This window comes from Oreochromis niloticus, linkage group LG9, assembly GCF_001858045.2.
Source record: "Oreochromis niloticus isolate F11D_XX linkage group LG9, O_niloticus_UMD_NMBU, whole genome shotgun sequence".
Classification (NCBI taxonomy): domain Eukaryota; kingdom Metazoa; phylum Chordata; class Actinopteri; order Cichliformes; family Cichlidae; genus Oreochromis; species Oreochromis niloticus.
In genome coordinates, this window is record NC_031974.2 from 7479943 (window position 1) to 7500112 (window position 20170).

At 40.9% G+C, this 20170-nt stretch overlaps 1 protein-coding gene across 1 annotated transcript in view; it reads left to right on the top strand.

The window, feature by feature from the left end:
- The first annotated feature begins 3195 nt into the window (after positions 1-3195).
- Positions 3196-20170, top strand: part of LOC100708037 (gamma-aminobutyric acid receptor subunit rho-3) — a 30117-nt gene continuing 13142 nt past the window's right edge. The window contains exons 1-2 of the mRNA XM_003459045.5: positions 3196-3587; positions 11452-11564. Of these exons, the coding sequence (XP_003459093.1) occupies positions 3457-3587; positions 11452-11564 (244 nt within the window). The 5' untranslated portion in view covers positions 3196-3456. The remainder of the gene's footprint in view (positions 3588-11451; positions 11565-20170) is intronic.

Consider the following 20170-nt stretch of genomic DNA (forward strand, 5'->3'; position numbering starts at 1 on the left):
AACAACACCATTGGCTGGGTGTTTCCTGTTTTCACTGTCATAGAAGAGATAACTCAGGGCGGGAAAAGTGCCACATGAATGACATCCTTGACATTATGAAATCTTTTTATGCGCCTCTATTTAATATTGGTAAGTCTCTCAGGAACACATTAGCTATGGCTGACTGAATCTTTTCAGGTATTTGTGGCTCAGCTGGTAGACCAGAGTGTAATTACAGTGCCAGCGGTTTGTTCCTCAGCTCCTCCACCTGTCCACGAGTCCTTTATTAAGACAAGGAATCCAAAGCTGTTCCTAAGTCTCAGTTTCTTCCTGATTGTGTTTGGGACATTTAACAAAAACTTTAGTAATCTACTTTCAACTTTTACTTTTGCCTTTTTTCAGGTAACCAGTCATAAATTAGATGGGTGACAAGAAAAAGACGAGGAAACACAAAAAGGTGAACTTAAGGCAGCAGCTTCATTGCTGGGGAAATCTTCCATTAACCAAAACTCACAAAAAAACAAACTAAAACCCTGAGCGTGAGAACTAGGAACCAAAACACTGGGAAACCAGAAATGTGGAAGTGGAACTAAAACCAGAAACACAGGGAGACTTACTACACATGAGGAGATACAGCATGCCAAAGGGTAAAGGAAAACACAGGGTTTAAATATACAAGGAAGTAATGAGGGAATGGGAAACAGGACGGAAACACAGCTGGGACTAATTAGACATAAAGAAACAAGGGGAAGTAAAACTAGATACACTGACATATGACATGGCATTGTCAAAGCAAAACAGACCAGACACTGAGACATGGAGGCACGACTGACTGTGGAGACATGGAGACAAAAGTGACCAGACAAGGAACACAGGGAAGGCAAAGTAACAGAAACCTAAATCCTAGGAACTAAAAATAAACACAAGCAGAAAACCATGAATGACAATAATCTAAGAATATACATTAACCAATAAACACAAAACCCTGGGTCACAGACTCAGTACTGTGACATGTTAGTTGATCTTCATTCTGTCTCTTTGTCCTCCAGTCTTTCTTGAACATACTTAATAACATCTGTTATCCTTTATCACAAGCATTAATTATAGATCGTAGCTCCGTGATGTTGTTTTAACACATTTTCCTTTTAAAAAACGTGGAGACACAAAACCCATCCTCAGGGGGGTCACAAGCCACTGCACCTCCAGTCCCAAATGGGAGGATTGCAAAATCTGTCCCAAATGAAACCTGTGGATCCATCTGCAGTGGTTATGCCTCGGAAAATAAGGGAGCGGCTGCACACATGCACTAACCATACAGTATGTAAAAATGAACACAGACACTCTGACATCACACACTGGTTTTAGCATTTTGGGCACCACCACATTGGGTTGGGTTTTTTGTTTTTGTTTTTGAACCAGAAATGATCAAATTTGGTCATGATAGTGGTGCAAGCATGGTTAGCACCCATACACTGTACAGGTGAAACACACAGAGCCATATAACAGCAAATTAATCCAAAGTAATAGATTGTTAACGTACTAGAATTTCATTCAACAAAAACTGGAGCACCGATTTCTTGGAGGCACCATAAAGCACTAACAACACAAACGTGGTTTAGGGACAAAGCCTAGCAGACAATTGTCGGCTAGAGCTGCCTGTGACGTGATAATTGTCAAACAAGTGGCCACACCCCTAACTTGAAGTCTACATAAACTTTAAAATGGTGAGAATAAAAGGATTTAACTCCTTGCAGTAATTAAGTCACATTTGATGCCAGTCTCACTGGGCAACAAAAGGAACTGCTGATTCCTCTTCCACACAATACAATCCCTGTGAGTACCGCCTATTCCAATCAGAGACATTATCAGATGGGGATAAAGAGGTGAAGAAAATCTATAAATAATGATAACAATAAAGATGTAACTGTTAAATGAAACCATGTTGCAAATAAGACAAGAGATTAATGCTACAGAAAATGTAGATTTAGACACTTAGAGCTTTGAAACTTTAAACTGGATACATTTAAATATTAAATGTTACCAATCCAGCCTCACTTTAGTTTGACTGTAGATCAAAGTGAAATTATTTTATTGATTGATCAGGTATTCTTGGCATGCACAGTTTGGACCGCTTAACTTTACAGCTAGGCTTCATAAATGATGTTGGCACAGTACAGCTCCACAACTCGCACATATAAAACATATTGCCTCATACTTAAAACATGCTGAGAAAAAAATAATCTGTGAAAACACAGAGATTTAAGATGATTTTAAATTAAAACTCTGAACATAGCCTGCTCTGGCCAGGGTATGTGTGTGTTACAGCCTGACACTGACACAGTTTAGTTCCTCAAAATGGCTCGAGTTAATTAAAAGTAATCAGTCTAATTAAATCAAAGGAGAACAAATGTTGGAGGAAGTGAAGCATTAATTTTGTGCTCTTACTGCTTTAAAAACATGTTGCTGTGAAAATGGCATTGAACAGGAACATTATTATTAGTGATGTTAGGATTCGCACTTTTTTAGTATTTCAGACCTGCAGAAACTGTAAGAGGATATGTGTCATGTTGAGATCACTGAACTTTGACAACTCCCATGCAAAGCAGGAAATTCCAAAAAGTTGCTTAAATTACCCCCAAAAAACTGCACAGACACGTCATCGAAAAATGCAGTTTGTGTGCGCTGCTGTGTTGCTGCACCGTTTGTGTGTTCAAGATTATGTCTTCCAGAGGTGTAAGCTGAGGAAGACGGTAGGTAAAGCAGGATTAGACACATTTCCCTCCACTCTAGCTCAGATTAAACCACGGCTGAGCTTGATGAGCTATTGTTGTTTGTGCCGCTTTCAAACCTTCGTTTTCCCTCATAAACACTCTACCTATGCAAAGTGGAGGTGTGCGCTAACCTCGTGCTTCTTTTTTCATTGTCCCACTGAGAAAATCCTGATTACTGATGAGTGTGTGTGTATGCATGTGTGTGGCTGTTTGTAGGTTAGTGAAAGATTGCTGTGGCTGTAGATAAGAGGATTAGGGTGGAATTAGTGTCATTCCTCTATCGCCGCGAGGAATAGATTCATATCGATTTTAATCAGGGATAGAGAGATCCACAAAACCGCAGAAACAAACAGACTGGGAGAGAGAGAGAGGGAGTGAAAGCGAGAGAGAGGAGAGCAGTGGATGGATGATTTGGTGGGAAGACAGAAGATTCCTGGAGATCATTGAACTGGGATGTTCAGCTGGAAACTAAGGAGCTGCAGAGATCTACACTGCAGAGACACATGCATGTGAGAGAATACTTCAGGAACTTCCTCATGTATTTGTCCTGGTTGGAAATCTCGCTGATGTCCTGGAGGTCTCTGGTTGAGGAAGCATCCAGCTGCTGTGGGATGTTTGACCAGCGTTAGTCAGCAGGACTGGCTGAGACCTGGAGGAGGGAGGTCGGGATGAGCTGTGTCTGCTTTGGCAGGGAAACCTGTGAAGAATGAAGGTGGACGTACTCACCTACCTGGCAGCAGCCAGCTTTGTCGCCATGGTGACTGGTGGCCGCAGTTCAAGCCGCAGGAAACACAAGGAGGTCTTCCTTGGGGAGAACAGCAAGTTCAAGTTTGGAGGGTGAGACACACTCACTGTTAGATCTGTGTGTTCCTACTGAGGCAGTTTGAGCCAGTAGTGCAGATGAGATGAGAGCTGACTTATCGTTTGTGTCTTATTTTATTTTTTGGGACTTTAATGCAGATGTGTTAAATGTGCCGTCCTTCTGTCGCTGCTCAGTTTAATGTTTCAGATCTATATTATGCTTAAAAATGTCTTTGTCTACTTGATTCGTGTTGCAAAGTATCCATGAGATGTTTCTTCTGATTATGCAGAAAAACCAGAACAATAAAACAAATAAAGAGGCAAATAAAATAGTAAAAAGTGTCTTTCACAGCTTCCACTAGTTCCAGGGTGCATGGAGGGGTAGGGTTAAACACTTAAACACAACCCCTTAAATGTAGCCGTTCAGTTTAAATTCAAGATTTGGTGCTATCTATGTTTTCTCAGTGATCGAGGGAGGGCCTGAAGCCACATGACCAGAAGCCCAACCAATCAGTGCAGATGCTTTTTTGGCAGATATGTGTGAATGTCTCCAATTTGTGTTTTTGAGCCTGAAAATTTTGCCTTTTTTTAACATCACGGATCACAGAAACTGTGACGATGTGAAGTGACTGACTGAAGAGGTTTCTGTATCTACTGTTGTGTTGTATATACAACAGAACTAACAGCTAAAATATGGGTGCTACACATGGTAGAAAAGGTCAGACTAAGGAGAGCTGTCATACAGTTTTAATGGTACTGAAAGGAAACCAGTTGCTGCTGGACTTAAACCATAAAGATCCAGCTTTATGGTTTAAGATCCTTTTTATTAATCACTTATAAAATTGAGAGGCAGGATGATTGCCAGTCAGTCACATGGGTAACACACAGCGATAGGCAATCATTCAAGCCTATGGCCAATGATAGAACTCCATGCATGTCTTTGCACTGTGGGAGAACATGCAAACTCCTCACAGAAAGGCTTCAGCAGCTTTCAAAGCTTTCAGATTTGAACAAGCAGCTGTCTTCCCACGAAACGACACTAACCATAAACATCTAAAAATGAATTACTTTTAGTCTGCGTGAACAGAAATATTATATTACTGCCTGCTGCGGTGCCCTTTTGTGATGAGGGAGCAGCTGAAAGTAGCTTATGTGGCTTTGTATAAGTTTAAAATGCAGATTAAACCTCAGAGACTTTACATTTGAAATTCCTTTCACTGTTACAGCAACACAATTATTTAAAGTTACTAGAGCTGACTGAGGAGCAGGAAGCTGAAGTTTCTACAGCATCAGTTTAAGGAGAGCAGAGAGCTTACAGGAAATTTTGTGGATGTCAGGAAGCTGTGATTCACTTCTGCAGAACACGTCACAAAGAGGTTCCCATATGGGTTGCTGACTCTCACATCCCAGTTTTACAGAAAAACCACAGAGTCAGCTGCAAAGGAAATTTCACTTCTGTAGATTTCCTTTCATTTGCTTAAAATAAATGATAATGTGTAAAAGTGACATCAAGGTTCCCTGCCCTTCACAGCGTGGCAGGATTATTTTTAGTTTAAAAGTAAGTCTGCAGCACTTCACAGTTAAGTGGAAAGCTGCTCTTTTTTTGCTGAGTCTGCTGTCTGCAGGAGCACCAGTCCATGGAGAAGTGACCACTGCAGGTTTAGCATATTGCAGATTTTGAAAGCCTGCACCTCAGACAGGTTTCAAATGGAAAAGAAAAAAAAACAGCAACAGCCAGCTTTCCAGAATCAGTGAATGCAGCTTCTGTTCTGAGCAGCTCACACACGCCGTCTAATAAGCTTCTTCAGATTCCTGTAGGAGAACCAAATATGTAAACTGACCGAATGGACTTCACTCTTTCCAACCCAACATACATTTAACACTTGGATTTCTTTATCTCAGCCAAATTCAATATAAATATCTATTCAATAAGTACACTAGTTTGCAATCTGAAGTACAATTTGTGCATAAAAATGTTTCCAAAGCATGTCCAAGCACAGACAGTTATAATAATATTAATGACTCTACATTTGATTCCATATAACACACTTAAAATAAACACATAAAGTCATGCAATAAAAACAGTCATGCAATAAAGCAGTGACTGAGTTTTACCCTTTGTCATTTACACCACCTGAGAGCTGATGTATGTGTTGCAACAGTGAGATAACAATATGACCTTGATCCATATATATAATACCATAACCCAGCCCTCACTGTTTGTACAGCAGGTAATCTCTGTGAAATTAAAGTGCAAAAACAGCCGAGTGAGTACACAGCAGAGCAGAAATTACTGCGATAAAACCAACTCGGCCTGTGATTGATGTTCTAGGTCACACTAAAAATTTTCTTTTACGTACATATATGTTGAATATATATTACAATAAATGTAAAGAAGACATAAATGAAGGTTTGTAAATGTAGCACAGAACTGCACTGAACACTTTGCAGTAATGCAACAAATAAGCCAGTTTCCCAACAGTGTTTTCTTTAAACAGAGAAGATAAAATCCTGAAATTAGAGTTGAATTAGTTGTGTGTGTGTGTCTGTGTGTGTGTTCAGTGTAGTATTACAGCAGCAGTTGTGGGTGAATCCTGCTGCTGACAGCAGCAGGCAGGCTGCCCTCATCTGTCGCACTGACTTGAGGTTTTGTGTGTTCATCGTGTCATCTATCTTTGCGAGGACCAAATGTTTCCAGCAGTAGTGGAAGTTCTGCTCACAACTTCTGCTTAAACTGTTTTGCTCATTTCAGGCAAAAAATTTCATTCTTGGACTGTACTTGAGTAGCTTTGTGTGAGTTACAGGAGGACGACCCGGGGGTGTTAAGATTTCACTGGGAGTGACCAGAATGGACAAAATTAGAAAGGAGTAAATCAGAGGGATGGCTCAGGTTGAGCGGTCCAACAAAGTCAGACAGGCAAGTGTTACAGCCCTCTGCAAACCCCCGCAGCATTGCAAGAGTCTAGGTGTTGCCGAAGCTTAACTGTCTACGCTTACACCTGATAAGGTGTGGAAAACATGATGCCTGAGTTTGGGTTTTGAGAGGTGCCTTCATGCTCTTCGGGCTCTCATTTTGAGCTGAGGTTAATAAATACTTTATTTATTAAATACTTATAAAATAAAACCAATTTTTCTACAAACTCTGGTGTTAGTCTCAACATTGTTGGAAATATTAAAAATGGAGCAGCTAGGAAGAAGAAGGCCAGAGAGAAGATTTAAGGCTGTAGTGAAGGAGGAGATGCAGAAGGTTGGTGCGACGGAGGCAGATGATCCGCCGTGGCGACGACTAAAAGGAGAAGGAGAAGAATAAATAAGAAAAGACTTTAAGACAAGTGGGAGCATTATGTGTTTTTGAAAGCACCTGAAAGAAACTGAAACATAATTGGTGCATTTTTAAGATTACAGACAGTGTCCCTAAAGCCCGTTTAAGTAGCTGGGGATTGGACCACCAAAGCCCCCGCCTTCAACTGCTGCCCAATCCCCAACACTTCTTTAAACTGGAAAGGATTCAGCTGAGATGGTTCCACATTTGACTAAAATGCCTCCCGGAAACCTCCTAGGTGAGGTGTTTTGGGTGTGTCTAAATGGTAGAGGGCCTCAGGGCAGACCCAGGACACAAAACAGAGATTATGTCTCTCTGCTTGCCTGGGAATGCCCCTCAGAAGGGTTGGAGGAGGTGCCCCAGGGAGAGGAAGGTGTTGCATCAGGTGGGGCTTCTGTGCTCACACATACAGCAGAGATGTGCCTGAGATGACCACAAGGAGGATAAGTCGAGAAACAATGTTTAGAAGTTGAAGCCCGAGCTTTGGGCTCATCTGCATCATTTATCAATATGCTAACCTCATTGTTTGATAAGAACAGGCACAACTGTAACTGTATAAATGTAACTAAATGTACTAATACCTCTGTGTAAATATATGAAAAGTGCAATCTCTGTATTGAAAAGGTTATTTACATTAAGGTGTAATCAGGAGTTTTTTCTATTATTATAAATGAAATTATTATTTATCGCTTTCATTCTTGTTCATTATTAATACTCATGAATGCGTTTCTACCAGCAATTTCAACTTTAGCTGAATAAGGTAGAGTTCATTTCTAATCTATTTTCCTCCAGAAGGACATCAGAGGTTGAGCTCAGGTTTGGAGGCAAAGTTAGAGAAGCGAGGCTGACATGGTTCGAACATGTGCAGAGGAGGGATCCTGAATATGGAGCTGCCGGGCAGGAGGAAAACAGGAAGACGACAGAGAAGATTCATGTATGTGATGAAGGAGGACATGCAAAGAACAAAACAACAAAATATCAGAAAGAAATTAGGGGGGAGGGTTCTCACAAAAGTAAAATGGACTGCTTTTGTCACTTTTTCAGTCACACACATCAGTGACCTTTGGATTCAGTATCATCCCTAAGGACATGCAAACCAGGAGAGGGAGGGATCGAATCACAGTCCAGCTAAAAATCCTCTAACCTGCTCCGCCTGCTAAACCACAGGGACACCCACTGTGGCAGCTTCACAATGGAGGTTTTATCCAACCACATTTCAAAAAATAAACAATTAATTTACTTGAACACAAGAACTAAGCTGTACTTTCAAATTCTTTTAGGCCATTTAACTAATACTGAATTGTGTAGTTTTACAGAAAAGGAACTTTTAGGGGAGAAAAATTTGTGCCAGTCAGGATTTTCAGTATCTGAATGCACTTCCTCCTCTGGCCTCTAAAATGTCAGGATTTTAGAGTTTATTGTCTAAAATAAGGACTTTTTATTTCATTTAAGCAACAATTTAAAAAAAAAAAAAGCCAACATGTTACATCCAGTGTTGATTATTAGTTGATTAAATTAGCTTCAGGCTTGAGATTAGCGCTACGTTGGGTTTGTTCTGGGTGGATTTTGGAGTGTTAGTCAAGGTTAATTTAAAGGATTATAGAAATAGGATTTGGCTGAAATTATTTTTTTAACCTCACAATAACAGAGGAATGAATGTGTGTTTGTGTGTCTGCATGTCCATGTGTGGTATCATTTATGTGTGTCAAGGTGTGTGACTTTTAAAGAGGCTTTGCATCCAGAAGATCTCAAACAGCTTTCATCACTTTTACCACTGCATGTTCACCTTTGTGCATGTGATTACCACGTCCACACACACACACGTGCACATGCACACACACACGTGCACATGCACACGCACGCAATTCTGCATGTATTACAACTGAAAGTCAGTTATGCTTAAGCTATAATTACACTTTGTGCATCCTAAATGTCGTCATTCTGGGGTTCCCCTGTTCGAATGTTGGTCCTGCTGTTCACAGTTTTGCCGGCAATGACTTTGTTCTGGGTCATTTGAAGACAGTTTCAACCAAAAACAATCAATACCATTGACAAGCTGCTACATAATGTGGTATGCAGAGTTCCTGCTCCGCAAGGTTGTGTGTGAAGACTCATTGTTCACTGGTTTCTCAAAAATGTGGTTAAAAGCTCTCTAAACATTTCAGCCACATATCACAGACTGCATCTGTCACAGCATCAGTCCCCTCCATCCAAAATCCACACAATAAATCCAGAATCATTTGAAGTTCCCTGATTTCAACAAAGCTTCCCAACAACCTCATGATGAAGGTCATAAGTTACATAAAAAAAGAAAATCTTATTATATATTATCTACAGTTTGATTAGATTTAGACTTTAGGCTTTCCAAACTTTCTAAGTGTGTGCTTATGTATGTGCGTGGTGTATATAACACTTCAGCAATCTCTTCTTTGTTTGTTTGTTTCGTAAATATTTGAAGTGTGGTACTTCATGTGTCTCTTTTAAGCACATCTGTTTTTGGTTGTTTGTATGCTTACATGTAGACATCATTTTCTCCTTGTGGTAAATTTGTGTCCTTTTTTTTGTGTCACTTTGTGGTCATTTTGTTTTGATTTGTTTTCGTTGTAATTTCTTTGTGGTTGTTTCTTTTTTTGTTCATTTGATTAGTTTGTGTGTTCAAATGACGTCATCTTGTTTCTCTTTTGTAGAAATTTTCCATTACGTTGTAGTATTGTATGGTGTTATATGTGTTCTCTGTGCCTGGGGTTATTTAGCCTTACCAAATCGAGCATTAGTTCAGGCAGGCCACAAAGTCAAGCTCACCTGCAGTCCAGGCCAAGGTCACTCTGATCTCAAAGCTATGCAAGGCTATGCATCTAAATGCAAATCACATAGATTGTGCTGTTTTAGCTGCTTTAGCCTGGCCGTGTCTGCCCGGTTTCTGTTACTCTGCAAACCACTTTGCAACCCAGCTGCTGTGAACTAATCCACGTCTGGGGGAGATGACAGGGTTGGAAACATCATTTTCAAGCACACACAGAGCACACATACAAAATGTATTCCCTTAACACTGTAGACTGAATTTTCCCAACATCCTCTTTGTTGCATTGCATGAGATTTAATATAAAACTGCGATGAAGAACAAGCAGCAGCCTGCAAAGTGCCAAAGCGTCAGTTCCTCAAAGTGAGTCAATCCCCTCAGGCGGCCATGTAAATAAAAGGTCAATGCTTACAGTAGAAATAAAACTGTTTACAGCTTGATTCAAACAGTTCCGGTGTCACAGCTGTTACTGAGTCCTGCTCTGTTCTGCTCTCCCCTCATCCTGCTGTCCTCGTACAACTGAACTGAATATACATTTCTGGAGGTAGAAGTAACGATCCATTAGTGAACTGGGCTCAATTATACGAGTATTAGTGTTGATGTAGCAGTTAATGAGTCTCTTTGTAGTGGAGATATCATCTGAATTTCAGGAGCGGGACCCCTCCTCCTTCACGCCCCCTCCGGCTATAAAAGCCTGCCTTCTCCAATACCTGCTGTTCTCATTTTCATGCCCCACCCTTCCCCCCCACTTTCCCTCTCTTCTCCTCTTCTCCTCTCTTCCTTTCCTTCATTCATTTCTCATTAGTACATGGGGATCTGCCCGGCCCGGGAGCCGCCGTCCACAGTCCCCTTCGAGGCCTTCCCCAAACCGCAGCACCAGTTCACACTTCCTCATCCCTCATGGCCCATCGTTACCGAGGATGTGGTCCCAGCTAGTGAACAAGTTTTATGTGTCCTTGCAGTCTTAGCATGTTTACATGATAAACACTAGGTTTTTATCGTAAACTTTGATGATCACAGTCCGGATCCATGCTTGATGGCTTAAATGGTGATTTGAAAGTAGCCTAACGCGTGTCCAGACAAAACAAACTGAAAAAAGAATGAATTGTCTTCAATTTTTATATATTATTAGATTTTTTTTTAGCATAATGCCATTCATATTATAACAATAGCAAAAAAATTCAAATAATACTGAAACTAAAAAGAGTGTTAAACAATAAAAACAAATTGAAAGGATGAACCTCACTTTGGAAACTAAACTGAACCCTGTTGTTTTTGTCATGTACTGTAAACATTTTAAGCCTTTTATATTATAACGTGTGTTATAATTGTATGGAGGATTAGTCCTGACTTCTCCGTGAAGGCCGAGGAAGCCACTTCTAATGGTCCATGCAGCTGAAAATGCTCATTATCTGTGTTTGACTATTGACTCTCAGCAGCTGTGTTTATCAGGCCTGCAGTAGCTTCGAGGTTGTTGTGGAACATAATAAAATGCTTTGTGTTTTAGTTTGATGGGGAATACGTGCGAACATGTGTGCGTGTGCACGTGTGTTATTTGTTCATGGAGCCCGGCCACGCCTTTAATAAAGGTTTTGGTTTTGGCAGGGTTAGAGAGAACTGCATGATGGGAAGAACAAAGAGCAGGAAGAAAACTACAAATTGTATTCTTTTCTAATCAAAATGTTCAATTAATTCAATGACATAACTACTCACTCAACATGCTGTGTGTCTATGTGGGTGTGTGTGTATTTATGCCTCTGTGTGTGTTCTCTCTGCAGACGTATTGACTACAAGCTGAAGAGGCAGGACAGCACCAAAACATTACTAATAAAAAGTGAACAACTGCTGAGGATTGAAGAGCACGACTTCGCCATGAGACCAGGCTTCGGAGGTCAGGCGCTCACACACACACACACACACACACACACACACACACACACACACACACACACACACACACACACAAACACACACACGCACACACACACACACACACACACACACACATAGCCAAAGAGACAAAGGCACTCCTCATTTCATCTCTGATCGCTGATGATTTAATCCGTTCCCTCACACATCGCCTAACAGAGAAAAATCCCTCCTCGCTCGCTGTGGTTTGATGTGATGATGGCCATTGGGTCACACAAACAACGGATGTGATAAAAAAACAAAAAATGACACCAGCGCTGACCCAGATATCACCATTGTGCAGCAACACCAGCATCCGTGTGTGTTTGCGTGTGTGAGAGAATTTGAAATACAGTAGGACTCAATGTGCTGTCTCCGCTGCAACTGTGCATGTGTCTGTGTGTGTGTTTCCAGAACATAATGAGTGTGTGTATGTGTGTGAGTCGCGGGGGTTCGAATGCATTAATCTGGATTATATTCCAGGTCTGGAGCAGATGGAGGGGTGGGCAACAAAGTGACGTCTGCAATGAAAATCATCGCTATCAAACACACGACAGTGCATTTAGCCACACACAGATGGTTCATGTGATTCCATGATATGGATTAAAATATTAATGTATGAACTTGGAACTCTTAATGTGATCTGCATTGTATGTATATTAGTGCCTCTGTGTGTTTGCATTGGATTAATGTACTGATGGTTATTATGCAAAGCCAGATTTCTCGAGTTCAGCTCGAGAAACGCAGTTGTTGTTGATTTTCATTGTTGACTTTTTATTTTATTTTACTAATAGAGACCCTCCAGGATGTCTGTGCTTCAGATTTGGATTTTATTAGTTAGTTACTCAGCATTAATGAGCCGTGTCTGCACTGTATCCTTACAGTATAGAGCAGGGGTGTCAAACTCCAGGCCTCGAGGGCCGGTGCCCTGCAGGTTTTAGATCTCACCCTGGATCAACACACCTGAATCAAATGATTAGTTCATCACCAGGCCTCTGGAGAACTTCAAGAAATGTTGAGGAGGCAATTTAGCCGTTTAAATCAGCTGTGATGGATCAAGGACACTAAAACCTGCAGCACACCGGCCCTCGAGCCCTGGAGTTCGACACCCCTGGTGTAGACCAAGGACTGTTGCCAAAGTGGAAACTGGTTTGATTTAATCCAAACCATATAAACTAACTCCGCTGATGATGAAGCCAAGCGTGTGAGCGCTTAGTGCTGGTCGCGAGCCAGAGAAATGTGGAGGCAGAAACGCATCAGGAAGAGATTTTGCTGGAACGTCTTTGTGAAGCTGAATATGCTGATCATCAAGAATGAGATTTCCATATTGGATTGATCAAGGCCCTGTTTAACAACAACTGGGGAAAGACAGTGCGTTTACTGACACAGAGAAGGTTCATGGATGTAGTGAGGGAGGACATGCAGAGCTGTGACAGAGGAAGATGCCAGCGATAGGGTGAGATCGAGACACGGGGGCCCTGTAGCGACCCATAAATGAGCGGCCAAAAGAAGAAGAAAATAGGAAAGTATTCATTTTGTGTATTTGAACAAAAAAATCATCTTTAAGGCCACAAAAATAAAATCCAGAATAATATCGTTACTGCCACTTTCTGATGTAACACATCATTTTATTTTTAGACAAGAAAAAGTATTTTCCTTGTTTGCTCTTTTATTTCTCTAAAATAAACTATTGAAAAAGTTTTAAGTCATGAGAATCAAAGTGTCAGTGGTGACTTTTCTATCTTTAGTCATCAGCAGTGGGAGTGTGGTTTTTAATGACTTGATCTGGCTGGTTGACATTTTTAACACATAAATACTAAGATCGTACAAAGGCCTCTGCTATGGATGGCAGATGTTTGCATATGTTTTGTCAGGATGGTGATTTCTCATCATTTAGATAAACGCTCTGTGTGGAACAAAAGCTTTAGTTGATTTATTAGCGCTGGCTTTCACACCGAGCCGGTCGTTGTCTGAACTTGTCTTCAGACTAAAGGCAGAATTAAAAGAAACCGCTGTTGACAGCTGTTTGAAGCAAGGTTCAAACTGCGGTCTCCACCCAATCCTGAAAGGCTTGTTAGAGGTTTTTAACGTCATTATTTGCACAACCACAAAAGGCTGCGCAGCGTGAAAATCTAAACAGAGGTCTTTTTTACATTTTAAGGACAATGCAGGCATTTTTCTGCTGATGACAGTCGCTTCCTTTAATTCTTCCACTGATCATTTTGTTCTTTTTATTCTTGCTCTAAACTTTACTCATCTTCACCCTGAAACTTTTACTTTGAATATTTCCTGTGGGTTTATTTCATAGATAATCACTGTTTGTGTGAAGTTTGATTCTCAATTCAGGACTTTAACTGAAAGTTGAATAATTTAAAACAACAAAAAATAAATGTAACCATAAATCTACAAAATGAACCGTGTTTCGAGAAAACTCTTTCTCACACACACAGCCTGCTTGCTGCTTTCATATGTTCCTCTATATGCCTGGTCTGCTGGCGTCTTTGTGGTCCTGTCTGCCATTCAGGGTGGGAACACCAAAAGCACCACTGTCTGCCCCATGACCCTGCGGCATTTCCACGGACTGTAATTTTATACAGAGGGAAATATCAGCATTTTTCTCCCTCAGATAAGCCTATAGCTTCTGTGTGTGTGTGTGTGTGTGTGTGTGTGTGTGTGTGTGTGTGTGTGTGTGTGTGTGTGTGTGTGTGTGTGTGTGTGTAAGGCTTGAGAAGCTGAAGAGCCAAAACCATCCCCTCCTCAGATTCCTCGAAGGGCAGACCAAACTCCAGAAATACTCCTTACGACATTTCTCCATACCTCTTGCTCATGTTGAGGACTTTTACTGTTTCTAAATCAAGGTCAACCTTTAAAGGATGTCTATAAACTTAAACTTGTCCCCATAAACTTCACACGTGACATGTCTTCCAAATGACACATCATGTTGCCAGATGCTTGTGATTTACTATCAGGGCTGGGATTATGCTGGTATCCAGCCAAGTGGAGCTATATTTTGGCTGCAGCTTCCTGCTCTGTGTGCTCACTTTGCCGCATGTCAGGTACAAACCTGACATTTTTTTAGTAGATTCATTGCTGTCATCATAACAAAAACCTTGGAGCATAAAACAAAAGAGAAGGTTTTGATTGCAGGTGTTTCCAAAATACTTGATGACTTCTCAAACAAAGTGTAGCTGCTGCTGAAATGATGGATTATGAAAGCTCATTTAAATGGTTTTCTACTTGTTTTCTACGTCTACACGGTGCAAGTAAATGTTCCAATACTTAATTATGATATGAGTTGAAATCGGATACAGCAGGTTAATAATAATATTAAATTTGCTTATATTACAGCCACATTGTATTGTTGTGTATGACTGGGCGGTTGTTCATTAATACGGTTATCTCAAAAACTTACATGGGCTCACAGTACAGGAGCACAGCAGGATATTTATAAATGTATATTTCATATTTTCTTTAACTTTCATTTAAATTTCATTTAATCATTGTCTGCCTCTCCCACGATCGGATAAATTACTCAGGCCGACTTTATTTTTGCTTAAAATTTTTGAAACCTTTGACTCTTAGGTGCCTGTTTCACATTTTCTGCTGCTTCTTTTCCTTCTGCCTCAAGAGGATATCTATCCTTAATCCTCCTCACAAAGCTCTGATTATCTCAGTATTTGCACAACAACAACAAAAGTAGAAGCGTGGCTATTACCTGACAGGATATGTGAGCGGAGACAAGGAATTCAGTGAGGTTTCTCTAAAAGTCAGCTGTGATGTAAAGCACATAGAGACAGAAAACCACTGATGCTGTTTTTGAAAGCATTTAACTGTAAATTCTGCAGATGTCTTAAAGTGTTTCGGTCAAGGATGCAGCATTACACATGGTTAGGTTTCGGCAGTATGGATTCTGTAGTCTGACACTCATGTTGTCTGAAAGCTACCTAGAGATTCACCTCTTAATCCCTGTCCACCTCTCACCTTCCCCCTCATATGATTGGTGCCGATGGAGAGTCAAATGAGAACACACGGGGCGGCGATGAGGCTCCAGAGAAACATCCTGCCACCTTAAAGCTGCATTATGCCGCTTATGACTGCATGGATTGATCCATCTGCAGCGTTGTGTTCGGGGATTAGGGCGACTCGTTCTGAAACGCTGAACACACAAACATTATGGGACAAAAAGCTGTCCGTTAAAGCTGCACCAGGCAAGGTTTTCATGCGTTAAGCTAAATCTGGAGGAGATCACTAACCGAGAATATCATAACGCTACTCGAATAAAAGTCCAGAGCAGGATTTAGCAGCCAGCAGGACAATGAAAGGAGAGAGCAGAAGTGAGGTGGAGGTTTGCTGCCATTAAAGGTCACATGTGGAAGTATTCTGGTTTTAAAGGCGAGGTAAAGAAGCAGAAGAGCACAAGAGACGTGTGCTGATTGTTCAGGCTGATATCACCTAAAACCACCAAAGCACTGATAACATCACAGATTTTCAGTGTTGTTAAAAAAGGCTCAACGGGGACTTAAGAAGATCTTTTCTCCCTGTTTCCTTGTAGCAGAGCTAATCACATGAGCTGATAAGAAAAAGAAACCAAAAATATGTTATGCGGGTCAGTGAGACTTTGTGACAACAAGCAGCGTCCTGCATGAAGCCAACGAGGAAGTGGAAGAAAACCCGTCTGAGGCTGACTGTAAAGACAGTTCGATCCCAATCAGCAGCCTTTCATTTTCAGCCATGTCGCCTAAAAATATTTACTGGTAATTTTTGTTCAACCTGAACACAAATCAGATCTTCAACACGGTAAATTTTACGTCCTTGTCAAAGGAAAACCTGGAAGGAGAATAAGAAACACAAACTCAGTTTATTTCGTGTACACGGGCGAAGCTTACTGCGTGCCAAGACACAAGCAAGTCGCGCAGAGCCTCAGTCCGTTCTTTATTTTATAGCAGAGAATAGATTACACAGCATCTCTAGGTGGAGCATATGTAATAGAAAAACATCTCTAGATATGGTTATCGTATGAGTGGCCGTTATCCAAAAGACAAGAGGAACTAGTATCTTTTGTCATATCAGCTTCAGGTTGGAACTGTCTCTGCCTGAGCGTGTGTGACTTTGTAACTTCTGTTCCTTAATCTGTAGGTTGCAGGCACATCATGTTCTCACAAGAAATTATACTTAAGCAAAATAAAAGTTATCAAAGTAAGTAAATGTAAAAATCTCTTAACAGTCCTCCTTCGTGCATGTTATGTCGTTTACTAAAACAAGTGTAATTCCCTCCATAACACCTGTACTGGTGATGATACAGGTGGCTGTACTGCTAGCTGCATGCTAAACCTATCCTCTGCTAAATAAGTCACTGACTTCTTGAAGTTGGTGCCTTTTGGAACATTTTAGAATATGTCAGATTATTTAAACAGCTTGTTGTGTGGTTATTTGTACCTGGAAGATAAAACTGAGCAAAACTGTGCAAAATGTGAGCAAATCTGATCTCCTGAAAGCGTGGTGGCGAGTGCCACTGTGGAATTTTTAATTCATCACCCTTTTAGGTCTTCACCCATGTAGAGTGATGCCCTTTGGTTTATGTAATGTTTCTGACACATTGCAGTGTCTGAAGGCTTCAGGCGGGTGGCTGGTTAAGCATAACTGGTCGTCCAGGAAGAAAATCTCCAGCATGTATGCATCTTGTTTGATACACTCCAAGAAGCCTTTTTAGCGGTATTTGCTTTGCACGAATTAGCAGATATTTGTGTCTGAACTCACATAGTCTGTAAATGTGTATTGCTAACCAGCTTGCCAACCTTAGCTGATAATTTACATGCAATCACAATGTAATGACCAGCAGCAGCTTCCAGAAAAGTCAGTGCCAAAGTGCTAAAAACTGGAGTTTAGACTCATGTCACACACAGGTGAACAAATGTCATTATGAAACAGTATGGCAGTCTTGCAGCAACAAAGTCTCGTTAAGGCACAGCAGTCAAGACAAACAGTCAAGCCTATTTGCACACAGCTGACCAGAACCTATCCAAATATGCATACTTTACCCAGCTGAAAAAGCCTAATGTGCTCAGCATACAACATAGTCAAGTACCTTTTGCATCAAGGATAGGACTACTGCTCAATGATTGCGTTAAAACTGCTTGTAGGCAGCTCATAATAAGCCAGAACTTGACCTTGGTGTGCAGTTTTAACATTCTGGTGCTCACAGGTTTAGAGGATACATTTCCTCATGAACAGCATTGAGGAAATTGTTCAAAGGTGTGAGTCTCTTCTACGTCACGGTAAAACCATAACCGTGTTTTTAACTACAAATCATCAGATGAGGACAATGCAATTCCAAGAGTCCAAGCTCTTTAATGTGGTGTTTAACAACTAACCCTAGTGATAGCTGGTGCTGGTATTAGCTGATAGCTAATATTCGAAAATGAATGTCATTAATGTGTAATGTCATTTGTTGTTTTATTTAAAGAAAAAAGTTGTTCAGAATGGTTTTTTTTTTACTTATTTATAATATCTCACTGTAAAAAGAACCAACTTAATTGAATTATTTCAAGTGGTAACACCTAATTTAATTAAGTTCTTTGAAATGAAGTTAATACATTAGATAAATCAGTTGTGTTACTCTATGTATTAACTTCATTTCAAAGAACTTAATTGAATTAGGTGTTACCACTTGAAATAATTCAATTAAGTTGGTTCTTTTTACAGTGCTTCTTAAGTTACACGCAGGCATCACAGGGTGCTGTGACGCCTGCCTTTGGCGAGAGCACCCCCACTTCACACACTAGTATTTTGTTTAGCATCTAGCAATTCATCCCTGTTAGCAGGTCAGCGAAACATTATCCAGAAGAAAATCAGCGTGCATTGGTTTTAATCCCTGAAACCAAACTGAGAGGTTGATGCATGCACTTACCTATGAGCTGCAGGTATTAAACTCAGATGTTAAATTACATCACAATTTATGTCTGATTTTGAACTTCTCTCTCTGTGTTTTTTTACAATCAGCCTCGGCCTCGTTTTGCACGTCTGCCTCATGCATACTCTGACTGGGTGTGATGTGGGAAAAGGAAAGCAGTAAAGAACCAGGAGAGGGAGTGACCTTCTGTTGCAGGTTTTCCCTCCTGACAGCAGTCGTTGTCGGGGCTACACTAAAACTTTGGTCTCCACTGGTTTTATTGAGTCACACAGGGACAAAGCCAGACTGTGGCGGGAGCTTTATGGACCTGGCTGTGAGATGAACTTCACTAAATAAAGTGTTCATTGAGCTGCCACCATCCAAACATCGGGGCAAAATTAACACGATTCTCTGTAGATACTGCAGAGTAAAGCTTTTTTTTTTAACATGCTGTCCTTGATGGTAAACACAGGCATGTAACCTGGTTAACCACAACCAGACGAGGGTCAGAGAAAAACCCAAACCACTGGATGTTTGTGTGTGTGTGTGTGTGTGTGTGTGTGTGTGTGTGTGTGTGTGTGTGTGTGTGTGTGTGTGTGTGTGTGCGTGTGTGTGTGTGTGTGTGGGACTGTGCAGGAGAGAGTTTGTGTGTTTCTGTGTTTGTGCATACTCAACTAGTGATGGCATTTGTACCATCGCCAACTCTGACATATTTTCAAAGATTTCCAGCAGAGCAGTTTATTTTGCATCTAAACTGGATTAATGCAACGAAAGAGCATCATCGGATGAACTCTTCCTAAACACTGCTGACTCATGTCTCCCACCATGATGTTACCTGTTGGTTTACAAAGTTAGCTTCAATTTAGCAAATTTCCAATTTCAAAGGAAAAACATAGCCTGTGTTACTGTCCAGAATGAACATCGTGTTGTGTTGTGTAAAGTTTTAAAAACTAGTGACTGAGACCTCGTTCTCCCGTGAAGGTGGTGCACAGCTGGCTCCACTCTGCGATCCTTCAGCCCTGCAGTATAAAAGCTGGGGGAGAGGAGAGAGCTCTGGCAGTTTAAAGGTGGCTCCTCCTGGAGAAACATGTGTGCCAACCTTGTGAGCTGTTAGTAACAGTCACCTCCTGCCAGCACTTTAACTTTTTACTGTTCCACCCCCTCATGGCCGAGCTCTATTTGGGGGAAATGTAACAGTTGTTTCTCTCAGATGCTTTTTAGCTTGAAAATTCTTGGTTAAAATGGGAATTTTTGGAAGCAGTGACGCAGATTCTGCCTGATTCACGGTAACAAAAAAAGCATCGAAACCAAATATTAGAGCTGGACCTTTTGTATTTGTACTTTTCTTTGTCATCATTATAGTAACTGTTCTGCGACATCTGTCAGTCTGCACTCAGAGAAAGTGACTTACTGTGTTTCGGGGTACAAGGCTTGTCACCAGCACAGTATCCTTTAAGACCAAAAAGTATTTCACTATTTGAGACCATATCCTCATTTAAAGTTTGATAATGGCAGGTAGCTTGAGCATGAATTCAGGCTGCGGTTTGTGGAAGGCCTCAGACAGGACTGAATTAGCTTTCAGGCAAGTGAATGAATTGAAAAAGGGCGGGAAGGCGGGCCATGAAAATGAGATTGTAGTGCTGGGGGTCATATATAGACAGAGAGCTGGATGGCGTGTGTATGGAGGTGTGGTCCCACTT